General features: G+C 37.4%; 1 protein-coding gene across 2 annotated transcripts; it reads left to right on the top strand.

Annotated features, from left to right (window-relative positions):
* The first annotated feature begins 202 nt into the window (after nucleotides 1-202).
* Nucleotides 203-14560, top strand: LOC113656499 (RNA-binding protein 42-like). Of its 2 annotated transcripts, none has more exons than XM_027167796.2 (6): nucleotides 203-640; nucleotides 1411-1686; nucleotides 12647-13090; nucleotides 13231-13749; nucleotides 13974-14069; nucleotides 14316-14560. In XM_027167796.2, exons 1-6 carry the CDS (start codon nucleotides 638-640, stop codon nucleotides 14505-14507), a joined length of 1530 nt encoding a protein of 509 aa, XP_027023597.2. In that variant the 5' UTR covers nucleotides 203-637; the 3' UTR covers nucleotides 14508-14560. The 2 variants fall into 2 exon arrangements, with proteins under 2 accessions (XP_027023597.2, XP_047659715.1); XM_047803759.1 differs by lacking the exons at nucleotides 203-640; nucleotides 1411-1686 and adding exons at nucleotides 10370-11012; nucleotides 11820-12095 and having other exon boundaries at nucleotides 14316-14556.
* Nucleotides 14561-15054: the final 494 nt, after the last annotated feature.

Raw genomic sequence — 15054 nt, 5'->3', positions numbered from 1 at the left:
ATGGGTTGGAGTGATAGTTGAGGCTGATCTTTCCTGTCCTGATAGCTGACTGTAGTAATGTCAATATGACAAAGATAAAACAAGCAGCATGAGAAGAAAAAACCTTCTAACTTCACTTAATTTGATAGATTAACATTGTTGTTCTTAGAAATGAGATAATTCTGAGTTTAACACAGATTTATATACTGGGATTAAAGCATGAAGACATTAATGTGAATATATTTTAGCACAAAAATTAGAGTGAGGCCTCTTGGGGCTGAGCCGCTCATATCTTAAATTACTAGTCAGGACATTTTAAATATAATTGAATTGTTGTGTTGTGGTTGTGAACGTAAACATATGGTTACATATATTAGTTGTGTAGTGTATAACACTGATGGATGCTGAGTCATGTGACTCACCTGGAATGCAATGACAGCGCATCACGGTTTACATTTAAATTTGTTGTCATTCGAATTCAATCACAGTGCGAACTTCATCTAGCGCGCGATTATTGAGAGAGAGATTTTACTATTCACATTTTACACAGCATACTGTATGTTTTTACACCACACACACCAAACTTTTTATACAACAAACTTTAATTAGCAAAATTTCACTTTTCTAACGAGTCACATCACACCACCAAGTTTGGAAAATGGTAAGTTTCATGATTATGACTTTGTTGATTAGTAAATGTGATCATCAGGATCCGTCCTATTTAACCATTTATACTGTCTAGTGTAATGTTAAGTTTGTATAGTTTAATATTCACTTACATTTCTAGTAATTTGATTGTATTTTCGTTTAATTTCATAATTGTCAAATAGCTTATTGTCTTAAGAAGCACTAAAGCCTTAGACATGATGATTTAACACAGTTCTGTCAGGACCACTTTGTCAAATGAGAATTTATTAAAAAAGGATTTAGTTTTATTTATTCCAATAAACGGATAAATAAATAATGAAATAATTAGAGAGAGGGGGAGAGAGAGAAAAAATATGTGGAGATTTATGACGTAAACTGGTACAACGAACCCAGGTTCCAGCATGGTGGAGTCGGGGTTGGAGGAGGGAGTTTAAATCGCAGCAGCAGCGAAGCGCTGTATAAATCGCAGCAGCAGCGAGCGCTAGAAAGCGGCTCAATGAATGGGAATTTAAATGGTCCGGTAATAAGGATGTCGTAACCGGATTGGTGCGCGTCGTGGACAGCTGATTAACAGATGATGCACGCTTGACGACGTGGCCTGCCAGAACTAACGCCATGCTTGATAAGTGGAACATACAGTACATTAAGTAATACATCCAGGCCTGTTTCTGAAGATAATTGTCATAATTACCATCAGTAAACCTCAGTATAAACCTGTTCATTTCTTTTTGTTTTTCTGAAACAATTAGTTTCTCCAAAAAACAACTCTGTTTCTTATTTCAGTTCCAGCCTGAAGAGACAGTGACCTATGTGCCTGCCACTTACACACCGGACTTTGTATATGTCCCTGACAATGTCTACCCCGTGTACTACCCTGTCTACTACACCGTGTACCCTGTGTACTGCCCTGTGTACGAGCCGGTGTACTACCACGACCTGACACCCGACTTCTACCCCAAACCTTTAACGGTAGAGACTGCTGTAGAAGAATGCTTCCTAACATCTCCACAGCCTCCTCAGGACCTACAGCCAGTTCTGCCCAAATGGGAGCCCACACTGGTAAGAAATCTAAAAAGGCACTACAGTAAAAATGTTTAAAGTTCTTATAATGGTGTTTCCATATATTAACTCCAGACATTTAACAGCTGGACTCTGTGATACTATAGAGGAGATGTGAACTCCATGTGATCTTTTGCATCAATACATTTGTTTGACTGTATATTTATAATCACACCCTCCAGTGTCACCCACATCAGGATGGGTTCCCCTCAAGGTTTCTTCCTTTACCATCTAGGGAGTTTTTCCTTGCCACTGCTGCCTGAGTCACCTCAGACTTGCTCCTTGAGGATAAATACATACACATTGTGAACTAAATATATCTAATATTAATCTTGAATTGTACTCTATTAATCTTTATATTATTGTTTATATTAACCTTTTGTTCTATGTTTATGTTCTGTAAAGACAACGTCAATTGTAAAAAGCGCTATACAAATAAACTTGAATTGAATTGAATTAACACCTAAAATATCTGTAGGAGATACACAATATAACTCCAACTTGTATTTCCTACAGACTACAATTGAGGAACACAATGATGAAGATCAGGACATTGCGGTCAACATGTTTCTTGGAGGAAGAGCCATGTTTCCACCCGAGAATGTGTTTGTACCCCAAAACGTGTCTCCACCCGAACCTGCGTCTTCCCCTGAAGCTCTGCCTGAGACTTTGTATCCACATTTGTCTGAATCTCCACTGGCCTCAGATCTGCCTCCTGTACCGACAGATAACACTGCATCCATCGACTCTTCACCACTCCTCCTACTGACATGGGGACAATTTATGGATGCAATGGATGCTGAGCTGGAGGAGGCAGAGAAACATAAGGAGCAGGAGGTCAGCAAGGAGAAAGAGAGTTATAAACTACTAGAGGAAACTTTTGAAGAAGAATGCTTCCTCCCATACCCACAGCCTGCTCAGGACCTACAGCCAGTTCTGCCCAAATGGGAGCCCACGCTGGTAAGAAATCTAAAAAGGCACTACAGTAAAAATGTTTAAAGTACCTATAATGGTGTTATAAGCATATTAACTCCAGACATTTGACATCTAAATTATCTGTAGGAGATTCACAAAATAACTCCAACTTGTATTTCCTACAGACTACAATTCAGGAACACGATGATGAAGACCAGGACATTACGGTCAACAAGCTTCTGGGAGGTAGAGCCATGTTTCCACCAGAGACCATGTCTGTACCCCAAAATGTGTCTCCGCCCGAACCTGCGTCACCCCCTGAAGCTCTGCCTGAGACTTTGTATCCACATTTGTCTGAACCTCACCTGGCCTCAGATCTGCTTCCTGTACAGACAGATAACGCTGCATCCATCGATTCTTCACCACTCCTCCTACTGACATGGGGACAATTTATGGACGCACTGGATGCTGAGCTGGAGGAGGCAGAGAAACATAAGGAGCAGGAGGTCAGCAAGGAGAAGGATAGTTATGAACTGCTAGAGGAAAAGAGGCAGAAAGTTGTTGAAAAGACACATTAGATAGGCTATTTATACATTCTAAATAGATTTGTAGTTTATTTGGTATTTGGCAAATTTGGTATAGACACTGATTATGAGATAATTCATGGCCAATAATGGCCTGGCCCATTCTGTGAAGGCATTGTGACCGATGCAGCAGAAAAACCGCGGATGGAAAACAAAAAAAAAGGAATTAAAGGCGGCGGCTCAGCATTATGGCCAGTGCCGCCTACAACGCTCCCCAGCGCTACAGCACCACAGTCAGCACCACTGGAGTAGAGTCCGAGGCGAGGGTGCCAAACTTCAGCCAAAATGCAGACAGGTTCACAAATAACCTGCCTGATCTGTCTCAAATTCTTACTTAACCCAACTTCTTACTATACCAAATTCCAAAAATGAAAGAAACAACGAGTTTAGGATCGGAAGACAAAGTGACCACTAGGGGATGAGCCAGAAACAAGCTTCATTGCAGCTTTAAAGCATTAAATCTTCTATAAACACGAAGAAAACTATTTACCTAGTAAAGTTCATACTCTCAAGATTTTCTTAAGCCCACACACAAAGCATAATATGATTCATAGCCGTCAGACTATTTGAAAAAGATTTTGGAGAAAACTGACCTAGGTGGCGCTAGACCGGTTTTTCCCTTACCTTTAGACGCTTCCCTTTCTTCACTGGGCTAATATTTTTCAAAACAAATATTCCACAAAAATCCCCACAGGTCCAAGGAACTGGAATCTGTAAGCCTTTTAATCCAAAACGCAAATATTCCGTTTGTGTTCCGAAAACTGGAAACAGTAGTGCGCCACCATCTTGTTTTTCGGCTCTAACTTCTCATTGGGGGTTTCAAAAATTCTAAATTTACGTCATATTTATAGCCCAGGGTCTAACGAATCAAACAAGCCCTCACTTGAGCCAATCGGTGCTTGTATTGCAGAGATAGACGGCTGAGAAGCCAATGATGTCATGACATAATTTTTTGGGAACCCGCCTTTGACTGACAATTACTCCTTCCAATAGCAATGAAATGGGCCGGGACCTCTACAGCTCTTTAGCCAATAAGGAGACGATTCCAACGGAATGCAACATGCATACCTGAAGCTGCGTGAAAAAGGTGCGCAAAAGAATTATTGCGCAATCCTTGACCTTTTCACACTCTCAGAACTCAGGGTGTCAGGTTACAGGCCTTTTTTCACAGCAGACTTGTAGACAGAGAGGCTCTGTGTGTTTTAGGCCTTTTAAACTGAGCATGCAGTCTTTTAATTCAAAGTTATACAGTAAACAAGTACACAAAAACACATGGCCGGACAGACATGTCCGTAGAAAAATATTTTTATTGAAGACATTTTTCTGTCTTTTGACTTGAAATTTATTTTGGTGAAAGCCAAGGCATGTGGCTATGACCCTCAGTTGTTATTTGGTCCCTAACATGTTCCAGAAAAATAAGATTAATCAGTTTATCAGGTAAACAACTCAGGCGGAAATGAAAACCTTCCATTCTAGCCTCTGTAACTTTGTGCCAGTAAGGCCTATCTGACACTTGTATCTGAAACTAGAGAATCTCTTCTTCCCAATGGGACCAGGCTCACCCCTGTGTGTCAAAGTATGTGGGAGCTGTACCACTTTTTGTTGGGTAGGTCATGTAGGCGAAAAACCTGCAAAAAGAGGGCGAGGTCCTGCGACATTTTCAGTGGCAGTGCGTCTGACATTTAAATGATCAGAATTCAGAAACAACTAAGGTTAGCTAACATAGAGAAAAATCGTACATTTTTTTAAAATACTGATTTGCTCCAGTTATAACTGCAGTTCATGCAAGTCTGTGGTGTAAAGAATGAAATCTCAAGTAAAAATAACAGATTGTAAACACGTTAGCACAACATATTAGCGGTTAAAGCCTGCTGTATGTTATATCAATGTAGGTTTGGCACAAGGGGCTGCTTCATGTCTGTAGATGATGCGGCATTGTGCTTGGAGCACTTTGTGTGTGTCTGGAGTAAAATGTACATTTCTTTACTACACACTAGATTACGCACTGTACTAATGCACAACCCATTCCTGAACCATTGCCATTGTGGGAAAATCCCATAAGACCTGCTGTTTTGGAAATTATGTCAATTCTGCCCTGCCCAAAATCGCTCCGATACAAAATCTTGGCTATTTTACATTTTACACATTAACTTCAAGAACTGACTGTTCAAACGCTGCCTAATAAAATACATCTAACCTCTTGGGATATTCCAGAAAATATATCCTTTAAAATGTACAAACAGTAATTTTACATTAAACAATTAAAAAAGTACATTAAATATATATTAAAAAGTATTTATTTGTAAGCACAAATATTGATATGTTTCAAAATAAAACGTATTAATAAAAATAAATTAAAAAGCTATTGTTGTTGCAGAATTGTGGTTCAGGCAAATCATATTCAGTTCCTCAATGTTAGAAGGTTCAGCAACTTTAAAATACTCCATATATAAAGTCAGGAGGTTGGATAGGCCAGCAAGCACATTCACCTTTTTTTAAATAAATACCAGCCTTGATTTATTCTGGCATCATACTCAGTTTCATGGCCATTTGTTAAATTGTAGTTGTAAGAGTCTAAATGTTCTTCTGGCTGCTTTCAAGTTGTCCTAATTGAATATATATAGAAATACATAGAAATACAAAGAAATATTTTTATTTCCACTGTCACAAATCATTTTTTCCCCTCATATTGGCCATCACTAATATTAACTTACACTGTAGGATGAGAAGTTAAAATGTATTAATTGAAAGAGAATGTATTAATATAAAATAAATATTTCCCATCAAACAAAAAAGGATTGTTGTTTGTAGTCGGAGTCTTGATGATTTAAGACAATAGAAATTACTCGTCCAATTCCATATATTTTCATCCATCCATCCATCCATTTTCTGTACCACTTTTCCAAACAGGGTCACACAGAGACTGGAGGCTATCTTGCTGGACATGGACACAAGGTGGGGGATTCTCTGAAAGTGGTGCCAATCCAGTGCAGTGGAGAATCACAAAAATCAAAAACACACATAATACAGACAATATAATGATTCCTAGTTTATTTTTATATATCATCTATAATATGCGCTGTCATTGCATTCCAGGTGAGTCACATGACTCAGCATCCATCAGTGTTATACACTACACAACTAATATATGTAACCATATATTTACGTGCACAACCACAACACAACAATTCTATTATATTTAAAAAAGTCCTGACTAGTAATTTAAGATATGAGCGGCTCAGCCCCAAGAGGCCTCACTCTAATTTTTGTGCTAAAATATATTCACATTAGTGTCTTCATGCTTTAATCCCAGTATATAAATCTGTGTTAATCTCAGAATTATCTCATTTCTAAGAACAACGAAAGAGGAAAGATCAGATCAGCCTCAACTATCACTCCAACCCTTTCACAACAACCACTTTATCTTAGTTTAGATTATATTTTTTTAATACATTTGACTTTATTTCATGGTGTTTTATATTTCTGAATGCCCCTTTTTTATTCTATTATATAGTCTATATTTATATTGTATGTACAAAAAAGGCAAACTTGACAGTGTAAGAAAAGATCAAATTAGACAATGTAAATAGGATCTGATTTAATTTTTTCATTATTTACTTTATGCTTCTAGATCTTAAAATACAGAAAATATTTCAAGCTACTTATTATAAAAGTTTACTTATTAATCCAGTGGCACTCTGAGCAAATTTCAAACAAAATGTCATTAGCAATTTCAATTAAGATATTAAATACAAAATCTGGGCTTTGAATCTTCAGATCATTAATCACACAACTTATTAAATCTGTTTTCAAAGGACATATCAGAAAATCTTGCATTTCAAACGCCGCTGCAAGCAATCAATGAAAATGAACATACAACTTCTGATTAGCTTTTCCAGGACTTGATTGAAAAGTGATTCAGATTGTTTTGGCCATCTGGATGTACTGGTTGTTCAGGGGAATGACAGGTGATTGGTTTAAGAAAGTCTCTGAGGCTTAATGAGCTTGTATGTCTGAGTGCAGTCATCTCCACGAGGTTCCTGCTCACTGCTCGTTCTGCTGGCCGTCTGTGATAGAGTTCACGGCCCCTTGGCCTTTATTCACGTCGCTAATGCAAGCCCACTGTTGCCCACAGACTCCTTCCACAGGGCCATCTGGGAAAGCAAGATGAGGAACAACATGAGCATAAAGGGCAACTTATAATAGCACCATAACAGTCCAAATAACATGTTCTGATTTTAAATAACTATTTTAAGAACTTTATTAAAGTTCATATGTGTACAATAAGATAGAATCACACAGAAAACTGTGGTGTGAAATCTTATGTATCGTAAGTTCTTATAATAGATTTTTTTTCTTTAGATGTGCATTACACTGCATACATATAACTTTGCTGCCATCGCGTGGCCGACTGAAGAATTGCATCTGTAACCTACTGCAAGCTCAAAATGGATAAATCATAATCCAGATTCATCTCAGAATAGATCACACCTTTAATTTCCTCACTGTAACCTGAACATTTTTAAACCAGATATAATCTTCCTTTATTAAATCATTTAATACTTTCTTGTTTAGACAGGCCATCAAACAGAAATCCCAAATAAATTGAGCATCTTTCCTACTGATTATTATTATTATTATTATTATTATTATTATTATTATTATTATTATTATTATTATTATTATTATTATTTTATTTAGTACAGAAAGATCAGAGTTATTCAGGATCTTATATCTAAATTAAATTTGCCTAAGGTGATCTAGTGGCTTAAATGTAGTGTAATCAAGTGTAATAAATGTAGTCATTAACCCCAAACCTTAAAGTATGAGTTATTTATTTATTTTTACACAGTCTAGCAATACTGTAACCCCGCTCTTGACCATATAAATTACCTTATGTCCTGCTTCGTACTATAAAACAAGCAAGAAATAAAACATGATTGGATTGTGTTAGTAAAAAGTTCATGAACAGTGTAGTGATGTGACTGAGTCCTATATAAAGCAGAGTTATATTTCTAATGGTCTTAACACAAGCAGAATGCTCTTTTATCAAGTTACTTCACTTAACATGACATTATGTCTGAAAAGGTTTTGGATTTTTTTTTTTATCGTATGTTAATAAAAAAAATTGTATAATATGACTTGCTTTTTATATTCGTTTTGTTTTTATTGCATTTATATATTTGTGTTTTTGTCATTTAATTTTTGCCATGAAAATAGCTTTGATTGCTGACATGGCATTAAGTAAAATAATCTGAATCTGTACACCTACTAGCACTATGTATTATATTTTAAAAAAGTAGATTATCTTAATATCAAAACCTTAAATTGTCTCTGGACTCAATGATAAATACATTACCGCTGACACCTAGACACCACGGCCACAACTAATCCCGCCTGACTAGCTAGTTACTTAGGGATAACATATAACATGTATTCAGTGTCGCTACAGGATCCTGGATTCTCAGAGGTGGGATGGTGAACTGTCCGATCTCTCTGTGCCTTAAGTACATTAATAACACAAGAAGGGAAATAGTATTTAATGTCACTAAAATATCTAACCAATGTCCCTTAGTGTGCACTGATTAGCAGATGACCACTTGAAATGAAATGACTCATGAAAACAAATAAACTTGATTGGACAATGTTCACAAAGTCCCACGTCATATCTGAGACTGTAAAACAGGGGTGTCAAACTCTGGCCCTTTATATTTGGCCCGCGAGATCATATCAAATGTGCATTACAGCTGGCTAGCCGCATGCTCCGCTAATACTACACATCCCAGAATGCCTTGCCACTGTATTGACGCGCAGTCACAAACAGCAAGCGCCTCTCATTCTCTGCTGACAGTCGTTAACAACCATGTTACAGTCACATCGGGCAAGTTAATTCCACCCTCCACAAAAATGGCCAAACGAAAGATGAACAATAGGAGCTTTCAAGACTGGTGGGAAGCAGATGATCTGTCACGAATATAAAGGACAGACCAGTTTGTCTTGTTTGCTAACGGTGCTAACGTGTCTGTAACGAAAGGATATAACATAAGAAGACACTATGTAACGAAACATTATGAGAAGTATAAGGACCTGGACGTAAAGCAGAAGCTCCAGAAGGCGGAGGAGATGAAAAAAAGTCTGGTTTCCCGGCAGACTATGTTCATGAAAGCTAAATCAAAAAGTGAAGCTGCTGTAAAGCTTTATTGTGGCAGCAGAGATTGCAAAATCTGCCCCGCACTTTAATGAGGGAGAGTTTGTCAAAAAGTGTATGGTCAAAGTTTGCGACATCGTGTGCCCAGATAAAAGGCAAGAATCAATGTGCAGATCAATGTGCAGATCAATGTGCAGATCAATGTGCAGATCAATGTGCAGATCAATGTGCAGATCAATGTGCAGAGTAAATCAGAGTGTAGCAAACTGAGTTTGAATACGTTTTCTTTATGCACTCCAAGGCATGAACTGTTAATAGTCGAAAAGTTGGATTTTCATTGAATGAAATCATTATTTTTTGTTGGTTTTTTGTTGTTGTTTTCCACTTCAAAAAGGAACTTAAAATGATACAGTGAGAGGCATAATTTATTTTATTTATTTAAGTAAGAAATGAACACCACTGATGTGTCTTTTATTTCAAATTTAATATCTTATCTGTTTGTAATATCAAGCTCTGGTTGTTCCAAATCCTGTATTTAAGCAAAACTAAAGTTTGTTTCCAAATGTAAAAGGTTGAACATTACAGATCAGCTGCAGTTAATTTTTCAATAAATATTCAGTTTGGCCCATGACTTTATCTCAGTTTTATATTTTGGCCCACTGTGAATTTGAGTTTGACACTCCTGCTCTAAAATGTAAAGCATCCAGGTACATTGCATTAAATGCAGTAAAGTTCAGTACAGTGTTATCCATATCTGTACTTTACAGGTTTTTACACTTGTGTTTTGTTTCTCATGTTCTGTAAAGCTGCTGAGACAACATCAATTGTTAAAATTGCTATAAAAATGTTAATTTTATTGATCACATACACAATACCACATGCAGTGAGCTGCTATTTACAAGTGTCTGTTTTATCAAATATATAATCCTATATAATAGGGTCAAAAAAGGGAATTCAGAAATATGAAACACCATGAAATAAAGTAAAATGTAATAAAAAATCTAATCTAAACTAAAATAAGATAAAGTGGTTGTTGTGAATGGGTTGGAGTGATAGTTGAGGCTGATCTTTCCTGTCCTGATAGCTGACTGTAGTAATGTCAATATGACAAAGATAAAACAAGCAGCATGAGAAGGAAAAACCTTCTAACTTCACTTAATTTGATAGATTAACATTGTTGTTCTTAGAAATGAGATAATTCTGAGTTTAACACAGATTTATATACTGGGATTAAAGCATGAAGACATTAATGTGAATATATTTTAGCACAAAAATTAGAGTGAGGCCTCTTGGGGCTGAGGCGCTCATATCTTAAATTACTAGTCAGGACATTTTAAATATAATTGAATTGTTGTGTTGTGGTTGTGAACGTAAACATATGGTTACATATATTAGTTGTGTAGTGTATAACACTGATGGATGCTGAGTCATGTGACTCACCTGGAATGCAATGACAGCGCATCACGGTTTACATTTAAATTTGTTGTCATTCGAATTCAATCACAGTGCGAACTTCATCTAGCGCGCGATTATTGAGAGAGAGATTTTACTATTCACATTTTACACAGCATACTGTATGTTTTTACACCACACACACCAAACTTTTTATACAACAAACTTTAATTAGCAAAATTTCACTTTTCTAACGAGTCACATCACACCACCAAGTTTGGAAAATGGTAAGTTTCATGATTATGACTTTGTTGATTAGTAAATGTGATCATCAGGATCCGTCCTATTTAACCATTTATACTGTCTAGTGTAATGTTAAGTTTGTATAGTTTAATATTCACTTACATTTCTAGTAATTTAATTGTATTTTCGTTTAATTTCATAATTGTCAAATAGTTTATTGTCTTAAGAAGCACTAAAGCCTTAGACATGATGATTTAACACAGTTCTGTCAGGACAACTTTGTCAAATGAGAATTTATTTAAAAAAAAAAGGATTTAGTTTTATTTATTCCAATAAATGGAAAAATAAATAAATAATGAAATAATTAGAGAGAGGGGGAGAGAGAGAAAAAATATGTGGAGATTTATGACGTAAACTGGTACAACGAACCCAGGTTCCAGCATGGTGGAGTCGGGGTTGGAGGAGGGAGTTTAAATCGCAGCAGCAGCGAAGCGCTGTATAAATCGCAGCAGCAGCGAAGCGCTGTATAAATCGCAGCAGCAGCGAGCGCTAGAAAGCGGCTCAATGAATGGGAATTTAAATGGTCCGGTAATAAGGATGTCGTAACCGGATTGGTGCACGTCGTGGACAGCTGATTAACAGATGATGCACGCTTGACGACGTGGCCTGCCAGAACTAACGCCATGCTTGATAAGTGGAACATACAGTACATTAAGTAATACATCCAGGCTTGTTTCTGAAGATAATTGTCATAATTATCATCAGTAAACCTCAGTATAAACCTGTTCATTTCGTTTTGTTTTTCTGAAACAATTAGTTTCTCCAAAAAACAACTCTGTTTCTTATTTCAGTTCCAGCCTGAAGAGACAGTGACCTATGTGCCTGCCACTTACACACCGGACTTTGTATATGTCCCTGACAATGTCTACCCCGTCTACTACCCTGTCTACTACACCATGTACCCTGTGTACTGCCCTGTGTACGAGCCAGTGTACTACCACGACCTGACACCCGACTTCTACCCCAAACCTTTAACGGTAGAGACTGCTGTAGAAGAATGCTTCCTCCCATCTCCACAGCCTCCTCAGGACCTACAGCCAGTTCTGCCCAAATGGGAGCCCACACTGGTAAGAAATCTAAAAAGGCACTACAGTAAAAATGTTTAAAGTTCTTATAATGGTGTTTCCATATATTAACTCCAGACATTTAACAGTTGGACTCTGTGATACTATAGAGGAGATGTGAACTCCATGTGATCTTTTGCATCAATACATTTGTTTGACTGTATATTTATAATCACACCCTCCAGTGTCACCCACATGAGGATGGGTTCCCCTCAAGGTTTCTTCCTTTACCATCTAGGGAGTTTTTCCTTGCCACTGCTGCCTGAGTCACCTCAGACTTGCTCCTTGAGGATAAATACATACACATTGTGAACTAAATCTATCTAATATTAATCTTGAATTGTACTCTATTAATCTTTATATTATTGTTCATATTAACCTTTTGTTCTATGTTTATGTTCTGTAAAGCTGCTTTGAGACAATGTCAATTGTAAAAAGCGCTATACAAATAAACTTGAATTGAATTGAATTAAATTGAATTAAATTGAATTGAATTAACACCTAAATTATCTGTAGGAGATACACAATATAACTCCAACTTGTATTTCCTACAGACTACAATTCAGGAACACAATGATAAAGATCAGGACATTACGGTCAACATGTTTCTGGGAGGAAGGGCCATGTTTCAACCCGAGAATGTGTTTGTACCCCAAAACGTGTCTCCACCCGAACCTGCGTCTTCCCCTGAAGCTCTGCCTGAGACTTTGTATCCACATTTGTCTGAACCTCAACTGGCCTCAGATCTGCCTACTGTACAGACAGATAACGCTGCATCCATCGATTCTTCACCACTCCTCCTACTGACATGGGGACAATTTATGGACGCAATGGATGCTGAGCTGGAGGAGGCAGAGAAACATAAGGAGCAGGAGGTCAGCAAGGAGAAGGAGAGTTATGAACTGCTAGAGGAAACTTTTGAAGAAGAATGCTTCCTCCCATACCCACAGCCTCCTCAGGACCAACAGCCAGTTCTGCCCAAATGGGAGCCCACACTGGTAAGAAATCTAAAAAGGCACTATAGTAAAAATGTTTAAAGTACTTATAATGGTGTTATAAGCATATTAACTCTAGATATTTAACACCTAAAATATCTGTAGGAGATACACAAAGTAACTCCAACTTGTATTTCCTACAGACTACAATTCAGGAACACGATGATGAAGACCAGGACATTACGGTCAACAAGCTTCTGGGAGGTAGAGCCATGTTTCCACCAGAGACCGTGTTTGTACCCCAAAATGTGACTCCGCCCGAACCTGCGTCACCCCCTGAAGCTCTGCCTGAGACTTTGTCTCCACCTTTGTCTGAACCTCACCTGGCCTCAGATCTGCTTCCTGTACAGACAGATAACGCTGCATCCATCGATTCTTCACCACTCCTCCCACTGACATGGGGACAAATTTTGGACGCACTGGATGCTGAGCTGGAGGAGGCAGAGAAACATAAGGAGCAGGAGGTCAGCAAGGAGAAGGAGAGTTATGAACTGCTAGAGGAAAAGAGGGAGAAAGTTATTGAAAAGAAGGACAAAATTGAGGATGTCATAGACAAGAAGGAAAAGGTGGAGGAATTGGATAAAAAGAAAAAGATAGAGCAGAGGAAGAAGACAGCGGATGTTCGGAAGCGGACGTTTGCCTACAGCACACAAAACCCAAAGGTACAGCATTAAAGACTGCAGATTGCAGACCTGAGAGGACGTGTCTTTGTGTCCATATATGGACATGCAGATGTGCCAATAATGTGAACTGATTATCATGAATCTAGCAGCACACTTTACTCACTTTTACATGCTGCTTTGTGATTTTCTGTTTCATTTCTCACATTTTGATTGCCTTATTAAACACACTGGATGTTAACTGAACTTTTCCTTTTGTTCTGCAGGGAGTTGAACTGTTCATAAGGGGTTTGGACTTTAAGATCGATAAGCAGCGCCTCTATAAGTTGTTCCACCCGTTCGGGAATATCATCAGAGCTAAGGTGAATTACTAATACCTCCAGTTTCTTCCTTTCCCAATACACTGTGTTTGCATCCCCTTACTCTCTCTTTCAGCAGACATGTGTTTTTTTATTCACTCTCTCAGACATTTATCAGTATAGATAGATAATCTGTGTATGTGGACTACAGGGGGTTCAATCACAGTTCCCTGACACTAACACAGCATAGCTGTTCTGTTTAGTGTGTGTGTAATGCTCATTGTTTGCTTTTTGTATCTCCTTGTACAGCTTATGACAAAAAACGGACAGTCCAAAGGATATGGATACATCACATATTCCTCTGACGCTGAAGCTAAGACAGCTATCAGGGAGATGAATGGCAAAATTGTGGGATCGAAGCTGCTGAATATTACTCTGTCCAAAACAGAAGAGGAGCGAGCACAGCAGAAGATGGGAAGTGGCTGGAAAAGACGGACATGAAAGAATTATAACAAAGACTAAAAGAGGGTCTAACCTTTGCTATTAGGAATCCTAATAAGAATCAATAAAATTACATCTTCCCAATGTTGCACAAATGGTCTGAGTTTTTAATCAAAGTAAATAAATGGTGGTGTAAATGTCTCACAGCAGCAGCAGCAGTAAAATTGCTGTAAAATAATCAGCTCTAAAATTCCACCTTAAAAAATATAGAATTAAAAATTAATAACTAAACATTATTCAAATCCCAGTTATGAACTATGTAATAACTGATGAACAGAATTTAACATAACTGAGTATACATTATATATATATAGATATATATATATATATATATTTATACTTTATATATATATATATATATATATAGATAGATAGATAGATAGATAGATAGATAGATAGATAGATAGATAGATAGATATAAATACAGATTATTTGTAACAGTAAACTGATCAAAGACTCGCACAGTAGAACACGTGAGAGTCAGGACACACGTAAGATTTTATTTATTGGTGTGTAGTAAGTTTAAAATAAGTTTTATATGTTTAAT

The sequence above is a fragment of the Tachysurus fulvidraco genome, chromosome 2 (genome assembly GCF_022655615.1).
Source record: "Tachysurus fulvidraco isolate hzauxx_2018 chromosome 2, HZAU_PFXX_2.0, whole genome shotgun sequence".
In the NCBI taxonomy this organism is placed as follows: Eukaryota; Metazoa; Chordata; class Actinopteri; order Siluriformes; family Bagridae; genus Tachysurus; species Tachysurus fulvidraco.
This window is presented reverse-complemented; position numbering and strand designations above follow the sequence as displayed.

Bases quoted from the DNA above. Each gene is read 5' to 3' on its own strand.
- LOC113656499 (XM_027167796.2), top strand. The intron at 13,750-13,973 runs GTACAGCATTAA...TTTGTTCTGCAG, and splicing joins ACAGCACACAAAACCCAAAG to GGAGTTGAACTGTTCATAAG. The intron at 14,070-14,315 runs GTGAATTACTAA...CTCCTTGTACAG, and splicing joins GGAATATCATCAGAGCTAAG to CTTATGACAAAAAACGGACA.